Source organism: Mizuhopecten yessoensis, unplaced genomic scaffold (assembly GCF_002113885.1).
Source record: "Mizuhopecten yessoensis strain PY_sf001 unplaced genomic scaffold, ASM211388v2 scaffold10509, whole genome shotgun sequence".
NCBI classification, from domain to species: domain Eukaryota; kingdom Metazoa; phylum Mollusca; class Bivalvia; order Pectinida; family Pectinidae; genus Mizuhopecten; species Mizuhopecten yessoensis.
In genome coordinates this window covers 116,827-130,062 of record NW_018408582.1, presented here as the reverse complement: position 1 = coordinate 130,062, position 13,236 = coordinate 116,827, and the positions used below count along the sequence as shown (strand labels likewise).

The following is a 13,236-nucleotide window of genomic DNA, read 5'->3' as shown; positions in this document are numbered from 1 at the left end:
CTATACCACAATATTCTTCGTCCAAATAACAGATAATACGCTATAATAACACATACTTCATCCTAACACCAGATAATCCGCTATACCACCACATATTCCGTCCAAATACCAGATAATCCGCTTTAACACCATAATTACAAGATAATCCGCTATAACACCGAATTATGCGTCCAAATACCAGATAATCCGTTTTAACACCACATACTCCGTCCAAATACAAGATAATCCGCTATAACACCACAATTACAACATAATCCGCTTTAACACCAGAATTACAAGATAATCCGCTATAACACCACATACTCCGTTCAAATTCCAGGTAATCCGCTATAACACAACATACAGTACTCCGTCCAAATACCAGATAATCCATTATAACACCATACATTCCGATCAGATATTATATCATCCACCATAACCTCATATACTCCATCCAAATACAAGGTAATCCGCTATAACACCACATACTTCGTCCAAATACCAGATAATCCGCTATAACACCACATACTTCGTCCAAATATCAGATAATCCGCTATAACACCACATATTCCGTCCAAATACCAGATAATCCGCTATTACACCATATATTCCGTCCAAATACCAGATAATCCGCTATAACACCACGTATTCCGTCCAAATACCAGATAATCCGCTATTACACCACATATTCCGTCCAAATACCAGATAATCCGCTATAACACGACATACTTCGTCCAAATATCAGATAATCCGCTATAACACCACGTAATCGGTCCAAATATTAGATAATCCGCTATTACACCACATACTCCGTCCAAATATCAGATAATCCGCTATTACACCACATACCTAATCCAAATACAAGATAATTCGCTATAACACCACGTAATCGGTCCAAATATTAGATAATCCGCTATTACACCACATACTCCGTCCAAATGCCAGATAATCCGTTTAACACCATAACCTCCGTCCAGATATTAGATAATCCGCCATAACACCATATAATCCGCTGTAATATCTGATAATCCGCCATAATACCATATACTCCGTCCAAATACCAGATACTCGCTATTTTAACATATACTCCGTCCACATACCAGATAATCCATTAAAATGTCAGACATTCCGCCAAAATACTAGATAATTCTTCAATACAGAGTGTAAAAGCATGCCAACCTCTGTTTACTTCCTTGGTGAAATGACGAATTTTGCTCATGGCCAAATCTTTTGATTTTACCATAGTAACTATTCCATTTTGGATTATTTATAAGAATGAAAAGTCGTTTTTAAAACTTGACATCACCTTTCGAATAGAAAGTTTACACATTCAGTATCATTATGGCAATGTTTGACATTTGTTGAAGATGATCTTTTTGTTTTGCAGCGAACTTTGGGGATGCATTGAGTATGATACAACGGTTTACGTTTCAAATAATCACTGCAGGAGGTTTCGCCGTCGACACATTCTTCGTATTAAGGTTAGTTTGTTTGTATGGGGTTAAGCTTGTTCGCAACAGCAAATATCATATATTTACCTTCTCAGTACAAATAAAAAAGCGTTTATAGAACTATGAACCCGATTTCATCAGCGTCAAGTCAAAGCTTTTCACGACTATCACGAGATAGCCGTTAGAAGCAAACATTTTTGTGACGTTAGCCATTTCAAGAATCCCGTTTACACTGACAACAAAGACACTGAAATATCGAAAATATTAAAATAAATCTGTATTTAGGTCATTAAAGACTAAAAATATAAATGTAAGTATCCCGAAATGAACATTGAAAAAATGCCGTCACCACCATAAAAATGAGAATGCCGTTCAATCCTTATATGAAAATGGATGCATAGGGAAACAATTAGGGTTACTTCAATGTTCTTTGAGCAGAAGACACAGAAGAAAACCCGCGATTCTTCAGGAACCAATATAACCCTTCTCTTACAAAAGCATACAGAGGAATACATCTGGTGTATTCTCGCACCTCGTCCGATCTGTCTTGTACCTTTTCGTGACATTTCGCAGAATTTTTACACTGCGATGTATTCATCCGCAGGTTAACTGCTTAAAATTGACAATTTGCAGAATAAATGTTCTGTTTTGTCGATATATGTATAGTTTTGATGTTGTTAGAAATTTGATGTTGTAGATACAAACAAAATCCACACTGTGAAATACGTTGTAATATCTATGTAAGAACGGATTATATTTTTTACGCGGAAGCATTCAAATGTAACTAGTGAAGAGGTCATTATCATTTGAGGCCCAAGGCGGGATACTTGTAGTTTTTAGCAAAATTGAATAGTTCTTTTCGAATTAAAAGGTGCGAGAAAAAAACAACAACAGGTAATTGTTTTTTTCTCGCACCTTTTAATACGAAAAGAACTATTCAATTTTGCTAAAAACTACAAGTATCCCTCCCGCCTTGGGCTAAGATTCTGTAACATCCCAACCTCGGCTTAAGCCTCGGTTGGGATTTGTTACAGAATTCTAACCCTCGACTGAGATAACCCGATCTCGCTCAGTTACAGGTAACAGATTGTATCATTCCTACCCAGACCCTGCAGTGATCTGATGAGGCTAGAATGACAATTTTTTTTCATAAAACAAAACACACATGTTTTTTTTCACGTTATTGTTCTCTCCTACATGTACTGACATTTCCTTTTTGGTGGTGCCCTTTTGTCAAAATAATATGACCTTGTGAAATATCATGCAACAATATCGAGGCTATGACATTTGAAATGGTGCTTTGAAATTGTTTTTTTATATGCCCCATCACCTTTGAACAGCATTTGCATTTGACCTTGGCAGTTGAGATGACGTATAACATTGGACAAATGAACATATGTTTTAACAAACATATCGATAAAATTAAATTAAAATAACGTCACATACGATTTACAGCTACACGTTCATGTCCGGGGATAGCATAATCCTTGTACACTAAGAAGGGACAGGAGTAAGGTATGTTGCAGAATTGGGAGATTGCCTCTTTGTGATAGTATATACTACTGTTTGTTTTGCCACCACACCATACTAATGATATTAATGATATGACCATGCCAACAGCAAACTACTAATACTCCTTTTTCTCCAATACAGTGCGATGTTGCTGACATATACTCAACTGAAGCGATTGGCAAAGCTAAAGACCCATCTGACTGGACCGAAGATCGGCAGCTACGCCATGCTTTATTTTTTTCACAGATTTTGGAGGTAATGGAAAAGAAGATATACTAAGGATAAAAAGTAACTTCATAAGTGTTACGAAAAATTGGTCTTTTGCCATGCAATCCATCAATATCCCAATATGCGGTTGAAATCAAAATGTTGCATCTATAAAATGTAAATTTCATATTTAGTGTTTTACTATGACAAAACCTTAAATTTTCAAAATATCTAGATGTCTTTATTTTCTATTTATTCATCTTGTTATTTTGTGGGGTTCAGGGAAGTGTGTGGGTGTGTGTGTGTAGGTGTGTGTGTGAGGGGGGACAACAGTGGAGGAACTTTTCAAAGGTCGTCTGTACATAATGAAAATAAACATCAAATATAAAAAAACATCAATCTTTTGGAAGTAGACTTTTATAAATGTTATTTATTTATATTGATAACATCGTAAATTCTTATCTTAAAAAAGTATTCATTGTTTTGGAGGCTGACAAATCATGATGATTTTACTGTTTTATGCTCCATTTTTTATCATTGAATGGATCAATCTACTGTAAAACCGTAACGGTAATTGCTCTATGATAAGTTTGACAATAACCTGACTTATAATTTTTCTTTTTAGGTTGACGCCAATGTACGTCGTGGTTCTCCTTATCTTCGCAACACTACTTCCGTACTTAGGGAGCGGTCCACTATGGCCAAATGTATTGCAAACCTCAGAAGATTGCAAGCAATCGTGGTGGACAAACTTGTTATATATCAACAACATCGTCAAAGTGGATAGTCAGGTATTATAACTTAAGTACATCACACTGCTAATTTAACGATTGAGCACAATCAAGTAAACTATCTACCGTCCATCTCAATAATTTCATGACAGACAAGTAAGTAGCCAATTAATGCTAAAAAAGAACCAATATAAATGCAAAGTACGAAAGCACCTAATTAAGGAAGTAAATCGAAAAAACCAAATAAATAAATATTTTACGAACAATACAGTCATTTTGGACATTTAGGACTAATCAGAGGTACTAAAAGTCAAAATATTAAAAATCATTATTCAGAGTTTTCCAAATTTAAGTAAAAAAATAACAAAACAGGAAAGATGCTAATAAATATCAGTACAATTTTACACATGTAAAACATATAACAGTGAAAGTATATTGATTCTTCAGTTTGTATCGTGTCAACCCTTCTAAAATACATTCCTACGACGAGTTTATCTAAAGTATACCATATGTATCCAGGTGCCTTACTATAGCTACAAATAGGTAGCTAATACCTATCTTATGCTATCTCATTTATCGAAATGCCTTACTATAGCTACAAATAGGAATCTAATACCTATCTTATTCTATCTCACTTATCCAGATGTCTTACTATAGCTACAAATAGGTAGCTAATACCTATCTTAATCTATCTCATTTATCGAGATGTTTTACTATAGCTACAAATAGGTATTTAATACCTATCTTAGTCTATCTCACTTAGCGAGATGCCTTACTACAGTTACAAATAGGCAGCTTATACCTATCTCATTCTATCTCACTTTTCGAGATGCCTTACCATAGCTACAAATATGGTAGATAATACCTATATTATTCTATCTCACTTATCGAGATGCCTTACTATAGCTACAAATAGGTAACTTATACCTATCTTAGTCTATCTTACTTATCGACATGCCTTACTAAAGCTACAAGTAGGTAGATATACCTATCTTAATATATCTCACTTATCGAGATGCCTTGCTATAGCTACAAATAGGTAGCTAATACCTATCTTAGTCTATCTAACTTATCGAGATGCCTTACTAAAGCTACAAGTAGGTAGAATATACCTATCTTAATATATCTCACTTATCAAGATGCCTTACTATAGCTACAAATAGGTAGGTCATACCTATCTTATTCTATCTCAATTATCGAGATGTCTTACTATAGCTACAAATGGGTAGTTAATACCTATCTTATTCTATCTCAATTATCGAGATGCCTATTATAGCTACAAGTAGGTAGGTCATACCTATCTTATTCTATCTCACTTATCGAGATGTCTTACTATAGCTACAAATGGGTAGTTAATACCTATCTTATTCTATCTCAATTATCGAGATGCCTAACTATAGCTACAAATAGGTCGCTAATACCTATCTTATTCTATCTCACTTATCGAGATGCCTTACTATAGCTACAAATAGGTAGATATTACCTATCCTTATCTATCTCACTTAGCGAGATGCCTTACTACAGCTACAAATAGGCAGCTTATACCTATCTCATTCTATCTCACTTTTCGAGATGCCTTATCATAGCTACAAATATGGTAGATAATACCTATATTATTCTATCTCACTTAGCGAGATGCCTTACTACAGCTACAAATAGGCAGCTTATACCTATCTCATTCTATCTCACTTTTCGAGATGCCTTACCATAGCTACAAATATGGTAGATAATACCTATCTTATTCTATCTCACTTATCAAGATGCCTTACTATAGCTACAAGTAGGTAGGTCATACCTATCTTATTCTATCTCACTTATCAAGATGCCTTAGTATAGCTAAAAATAGGTAGCTAATACCTATCTTAGTCTATCTCACTTATCGAGATGCCTTACTATAGCTAATACCTATCTGTCTTAATTAGTATTTACTCATTTAGCAATTATTTATGGTTTATACTCTTATACAATTTTGTTTTATATTCTTATTTTGATGGTAAAATTTAACTGTAAAAACTGTTTGATTGTATTAAAGGAATGTTTGTATTCATAATTATGTCTGCATACCCAAAATGAAAGATGTTCTGATACATTAGCGCCTATAAAACTTCAATGAGATTTCCGTTTGTAAGTAGCGTGTTATCGTTCATATGTAATGAGATTATTTGACTTCACACCTACAGTGTATGGGATGGACTTGGTTCCTGTCTAATGACATGCAGTTCTATGTCGTGTCCATATTCCTTCTCTTCTTTATGACACTGTAAGTATAAAAGGTTTATTATAGCATGTATAACTAATATAATGATATTATGAGAACGGTCGTGTCATTTGATTAGATGACCACACATAAATAACAGATCGCATTCGTACTTAGTCTCATACTGATGAAACCAGAAGACGACAGGATTACAGCGTATCTGACAGAATATCCATCTGAGCAAGTTCTTATCCAAACAATAACTCGTTAACCGCTCATGTTAATGACATCACTACTAGACAAGCTATCATACTGTCGAGGTCATTCATTTTAAATCCTTATTTAAGGACATATTATGTCCTGTGAAATCAAATTTTCCTCCTCTTTAAAGGCGTTTTAACTCTTATCCGGGCAATGTCTTTTGAAAGGCTCAATATGTCTCAATAAAACCCAGAAGATAGAAGTTTGAATAGTGTGTCACTGCAAAAGATATTTCAGTATGTTTGTTTTGTCTTGTTCTTAAATGTATCACGCAATGCACGGCCGACCTATGTTTGAAGAGAGACAACAAGTAAGGTCGTCTCTTATTATTGTTTCTTAGTTTTCATACGAAACACTCAAGTTCGTTTCGTTGGTGTTTTCTGTACCTACCTCTATGCTAACAAATTTCAACGAACTATCATTAATGGTGTGCAAATGATTTCGTTATTAACAAGAAGCAAATGGCCACGTGCTTCCGCATTGTCGACGATCTTATCTGGTTTTGGACGATACTGTTTAAGGTGATCAGTGTTTACAGACGCAAAGTCTGTTTTTTTCAAGAATTTCAACAGCACAAACAATTTCCTCAAGTATTCCTCAAGTATTATGATCGAGATTCAATATCAAAATAACGAACCAATTATTTGGGATCGTTGCGCATGTGTAGTTTATTAACCGATTTAATGTTTGTGTAGATGTAGATATTAGTTTGTTTTTATTAGTATTTTTTCTTTTTTTCTTAAACATTTCTTAAAAACAATAATAGTTGGTTTACGCTAAATTGAGCACCGCTGATGCAGTACGGTCGGCGTTGCTTTAATTTCAACATCTGTTCCACTTGTTAAATGTCAGCACTACTCAAGTCATCATCACTACTGCAGGATGATTGAAACGCTTGTTTTAAAAGGCTTGCTAACGCATACGCGCCTAAAACAAAATAAACATTTATCTTGCCATTTGTTATATTTTTGCAGCATTTATTTATCGCGTTTCTAAATAATTGATGGTGGTTTTATTATTGTTATTATTCGCCGGGATATGACAAATATTTATCATCCATGTAGGAATCAAAATTAATACGGATTGCATTGTTCTCAACCTGATGAAAACATAAATAAAATAAAACGTCTTTGCTACCTTCAATTCACTTCAGTGTTAACTCCAGTGCAAAAGCTAGTGAACTGGAGTTCACTTTTCCAGTGAACTCAACAGTACACTAGGCTACCAAGTTAAGTTTGCTCCCAACTGTAACTACTAGTAAATAAATATGATGGCCAAAGGAACAAAACGTTGTTAGTATACATTCATTTACAGGTCTTTGCCTCTAGGACTTGTACTTTCTACATTGCTGTTTCTGGTGGGAAGTGGTGTTGCGACATGGCAAGCATACGTTTACAATGGAAATATTTTGTCGTGAGTATCATTCTATTTTATATCTGAATATGAGGTGTACTTTTGATTGGTATTCATAGCATGTTTTGAAACCCTAGTTCAGTGTGAGGGAGTACTATATTTCGTCTCTAATTTATCAAATACGTGATGTGAAAAGGATATTATCTGTGGAATTGGGAAGATGAACCATTTCATAGTGACTGGTTTCGCTCCGGCGTTTTGTCAATGAGTTAGCTTGTCTTCTGTTTAGATCTTAGCTCGATTCACATTCTTTTTATATTTGCATTTTACTTTGTCAAACAAATGAAGTGAATAGTAATTTTGCGATAGTCATTATTTCAGTATATCCTTTGATAAATGTCTTTATAAAAGTCTTCATCAACTCATGTCAGTCTCGTCGAAAAAACACACAACTAGTTGCGACGTTGAATGGCGATTTACATTGCCGTGGAAGTCATTTAAATGTTTTGTCTGTTAATAGGTACATTTTGTATGTCACATAATATGTCCCTTGTATTTATTTGAATATTTGAAAAATTCCAATCTATTTCAAATATCATTTGTAGAATAAAATCAGACAATGGTAAATACTGGAAATACGTCTACATCGCACCCTGGTCCCGTTTTGGTGGTTATTGTGTGGGTTTGTTCCTCGGAGTCATCTTTTACAAACGACCAAGGAAGGCATTTAGCAAGGTAACAGCATTTATTACGTGTTGTATGAAAATTTCTCATCGTTTTGTGATAAATACCAAGTATAATTCATATCGTGTGGTGTATGCATTAATATGAAAAGGCAAAGCCTTAAAAGAGCGTAGATTTTGTTGATCTCTGATATTTACTGATTAAGAATACAACTTTCAGAATAATATAAGATTAACTTTATTTAAAGTCGGTTAGCCGAGGGATAACAATAAAACACAAGCTCTAATGAGATTAAGACCGACATAACAATAGGGAGACCGAGGCAAGTTTGGCCCTAGTAAGTATTTCAGCACGTCCGTTTTGGAACATTATTTAATTATCCTGTCGGAAGATCGGATGGCCGAACTTGCCACGGTGTCATTGGCCGAAACTGTCCTGGCCCAAATTAATAAATTCTTATCGTACAGCAATAAAGTAGTGAGTTATTGGCTTGGCTTTTATGTATTATCATTTGAAGCTGTCAGTGTCTTACACGTTTGACTGTAAAACGTTCGCATAACTAGAAGCGAGATCATGATTTTCCTTTTACCATCTCAAAAGTAATTTTCTCCTGTTAAGTCATTTTACATGAGAGTTTTCTTCGCCATTTTTTCGTCGTTGAATGTCCAGCCAACTAAACTGCTAAGATCCTTAAACTTGTAAATATTAGCTCAAAGACAAAAATATCAGGGATGGCAGAACTTGCACCGGTCTCCCGTATGTAGATTTTTTTATATCATTGATGATTGGTAAAAATGTATTCACAATATAATTTTTGCATCAATGACGCCATTTTCTTCCAGTCAAAGCTAAAGAGATGTTAGTTAAAAAAATGAAATAAAAAAAAAGAAAACATTGTAATACTTTGATGTAACTGAAATTGTCTTGATATGGATATGTAGTCTCAATTACTGTTCTATCTTGAAACACCGGATTGGATTTCAAATTTTGTAACTATCATCGAGGTTTGACAGGTAATGATGCCAAATAGAATTACAGTTTCTGTCTGTAACTAGTTATAAATCGGCACGCGTTGTAAAAAAAGTAATACGTTGCTGAAAAAGGGCGTTGCACTTGGGTTGGCTTTCTGGAAAATTATTGTTAATTTCGTCATAAATGAATTTTCAATTGCTTCTTTTATGAGTGGTGATGCATAAATAATGTATAAACTATATCCAGACTTTCAAAGGTGTCAATTATTTCGTTCGTTTTCCCAACAAATTAAAATCAAAACCTGATGAAATTTTAAATGAAGATATCTCCCGGTAGAAAAAAACAAACAAAACCAGGTTGATGACAGAAAATATCCGCATTTTTACTTGTTGTGCTTGTGGCAAAAACGGAAATTAAAAAGTCATGAAGCACCGACAAAGAAATAAATGCATCAGTTCCAGTTTCCGGTTATTTTTCATCCTTCCGGAAATAACCGATGAAGGCCGATGGAGTGTGACGTGATCGTGACGTCACAGTATGATAATCTCTGAACGACGTTTCATGATTTTTTTCACTGCATATTGAATGTATATTAGTTTTTGTCTAAATAAACAAGTAATAAACATGGGTATTGTTTTCACTATATGAAGATGTTCATGTATGGGTTGAAACATAATTGTCTTTGCTTCAAGGATACACTTCCGGTTTCCCCATTGGACGTCTTCTTCCGACCGAAAAAAATAAAAGGCAAGGTGTAGAAAGAGGAAGCAACTCTGTTTACGCACGCATGTGTTACCATTAAAGAGCTTCGCTCGGGGGCCTTCGGCGCTCGAGAGCTACGCTCTTATTACACTTATCAAATCTAATCAAACGGATCAATTTTTTGACAAACAAATCACAAATTGTAGCAAGAAAACATTTTGTTTTTTTCCGTCGGGTTACTGAATATCTTAATGTCGTATTATGAAATATTAATTAACTAATGTTTCTGGCATAATTTGCAGATAATCGGTTATGTTGGATGGACCATCGCCACTGCCGTCGCCCTGACACTGGTGTACTCCACATACTCTGCCAACAAGGAGGGAGGTGTGGTATGGACAAATGTACAGACCGCCTTCTACGAGGGTTTCGGCCGACCAGTGTGGTCGCTCTGTGTTGCCTGGGTGATCTTCGCCTGCCACAACGACATGGGAGGTAAGTACAAATCTAGCGTCTTACTTGATTTCCTTAAGTTAAGATGGGAATTAATCATATCTTCTATCTCGTCCCTGGAAATCACATGATTTATGTTTAATTTAAATCTTATATGAAGCGTTTCTGTTACTAACATTCAATATTGCAAAAACGAAAAACAACCTGTAATAAAGATTGCTTAAAAGACAGTTGCATATTTCACCAGTCGTTTGATAGAATTTCGTCCTAAACACGATTTATAATATAAGTTTAAGTCTTTTACAGTAACCACTCTGCAACTTGAGTGAAATGACGAAAGAACTAAAAACATTGCTTTTACAATGATAGAACTGCGAAAGTTACAAACGTATGTGCCCATTCAGCATAGCTGTACATTCGAATGATATAATTGGTGGACAAAGAGTTTTTTTGCTATGACAGTGCATCCGACAAAATGATACATTTCAAATGCCTTAAAAGTATATGAAGTTTGAATTAACCTTTAACGGCGAATTGACCAATAATTACTGTATTCTATGACAAATAATTCAGTATTGTCTCCGCAGAACATTTGATAAATCATTTAAATTCCAACTTTCAATTGACTGAACACAGGTCACCTGATACATGATCAGAATATGTTTTAATTTGACTTGAAACAGGTTACGTGAATTCGATCCTGTCATGGAAAGCCCTGGTACCACTGTCCCGTCTGTCGTTTTCCGTCTATTTGATTCATCCCGTGATGATGATTACACATGTGTACTCCAAACGTTCCCTTGTCTATCTTACGGATTACGATATGGTAAGTTTTATTATTTGTTTGAACAAATACGTATATAACATGTACACGCATATTTGCTTTTGTTTTTCAGTGTGATTAAATGTACCTGCTTGGCGAGAGAAGGTTATGGCTTACTGTATAATATATACATAGGTTACCTAAATACAAAAATGAAATATGTAAACTTTTACATGTATACAATTGAGAAATCTGAGCTCCTATTAGGGAGGTTTTCTTGATTTACATTTTCATAATCATTGGGTTTCGTTTTATATATTTTTCGTCAATCAAAAATATTTTATTATTCAATGAAATATCACTGTACCACAGAAACCTTAACATACAATTATTGAAGAAATGAACAAAACATTTTAGAATCGTGCATCTTAACATTATTATTTTTACAAAATAATTTATTTGTTTCAGATCTATCTTTTTGTTGGTCACACCATAGTATCCTACATGGCAGCGTTTATATTGGCTCTTGCATGCGAAGCCCCATTTATGGCGCTGGAGAAGTTACTTTTCGGAACGATTTAACACCACTTTGCGGATTCCAACAAAGCAAGCAACATCGTATGAATCGCCATCCGGATATCCCTTCTTAACATACATCAAGGGATTGTCAAAGAGTGAAAGGTGACATTACATATAACCATAGACGGACATGAAACTTCACAAAATTTAAAATTGAAGCATTGTCTTATTGTGATATCCACATGTTCATATCTGAATTCAAATAATTCGTAACATTGAAAATATTCCATATAATATATAACAGCGCTGTTTATCTAATAGCGTATTCCTGAGTTGTTAAAGATTTTTGCAGTTTTTAAAAAAAAAAAATTCAACCGAAACATGTATTATTTTCAAAAATAGGTTGATCCTACAACAAAACGATCATAATCGTATTTGGCAGAATTATAGTTATTTGGAATTTAATGTTTGAAAATTTAAAAACGCCAAAGCAAGGGTAGAACACATGACGTTTTTATTGTAAAGCCTACACTTTGGCAACGTGGCCATCCAGGATTTATAGAATATACTGCTTCAAACCGGATGTCCAACGTATGACTGCTTCAAACCGGATGTCCAACGAAGGGGTCGCAAAGCCTGCTTAAAACAATCAACACTGAAAGATACATAACATGATATGGGATTAATTCTAAGCCACAAAAATACTTCCGTTGGTTGAATCATATCATATGAAGACGAATGTCCCAACTAAAAATGCCGAGTGGAACCGATACATGATGCCGTACGTTTTACCTATATGCTTTAAATCATGCTGATGTCTTTCATTAAATGAATTAACACTTGTTAGTTTGTTAAATTTATTATTCGATTATGCAGTATTATATGGTTGGTATTCTTGTTTTTGTAAGGTAACCTCATCACAGTGTACAATCCAGTACATAATCTGTTTAATGACGAGAATTTGAAAACAAAAGAATGCTTACTTTGACAACAGAGTGTTTTGGTGACTGTGAAAGTGATCAATTACTAAGTCATTCACTAAGTATCAATTATTTAAATACCAACAGTAAACTTTTTTTGTGTGAGTAGTTTAACTTGTTAACACTAGTAGGCACAAATCAATAGGTTATTCAAATTAAAACACAGTTATAACATCATCCTTTGTTCTCATTGTACATTTTAACATTGAACTGTTTTGTATGGTATTTATGATCTATTTGAATGACACAGCTTTGCAAGCAATCAAATCATAATAAAAATGCCCGCCTTATCGACAGTCCACACAATTTCGTTCAATAATTTGAAGAGCGTATTGTCGCGTGCTGATTGGCAAACAAAGTTAACAAACACTTTAATTTTATTCCACAATTCATTATCAATATAATTGCGTATGATATATATCTATATGGTGATTTCAGTTTATCAATATAACTCTGTGCTGAAAGTTAGATT

The 13,236-nt window shown here is 34.4% G+C and overlaps 1 protein-coding gene across 1 annotated transcript in view; it reads left to right on the top strand.

Moving 5' to 3' along the window:
• The window catches only part of LOC110460877 (nose resistant to fluoxetine protein 6-like), a 33,286-nt gene extending 20,288 nt beyond the window's left edge, over window positions 1–12,998 (top strand). Inside the window, exons 7-15 of the mRNA XM_021514073.1 lie at window positions 1,367–1,460; window positions 3,084–3,197; window positions 3,775–3,940; window positions 6,061–6,140; window positions 7,653–7,751; window positions 8,297–8,426; window positions 10,352–10,544; window positions 11,186–11,328; window positions 11,734–12,998. Coding sequence (XP_021369748.1) covers window positions 1,367–1,460; window positions 3,084–3,197; window positions 3,775–3,940; window positions 6,061–6,140; window positions 7,653–7,751; window positions 8,297–8,426; window positions 10,352–10,544; window positions 11,186–11,328; window positions 11,734–11,847 — 1,133 coding nt within the window. The 3' untranslated portion in view covers window positions 11,848–12,998. The remainder of the gene's footprint in view (window positions 1–1,366; window positions 1,461–3,083; window positions 3,198–3,774; window positions 3,941–6,060; window positions 6,141–7,652; window positions 7,752–8,296; window positions 8,427–10,351; window positions 10,545–11,185; window positions 11,329–11,733) is intronic.
• Window positions 12,999–13,236: the final 238 nt, after the last annotated feature.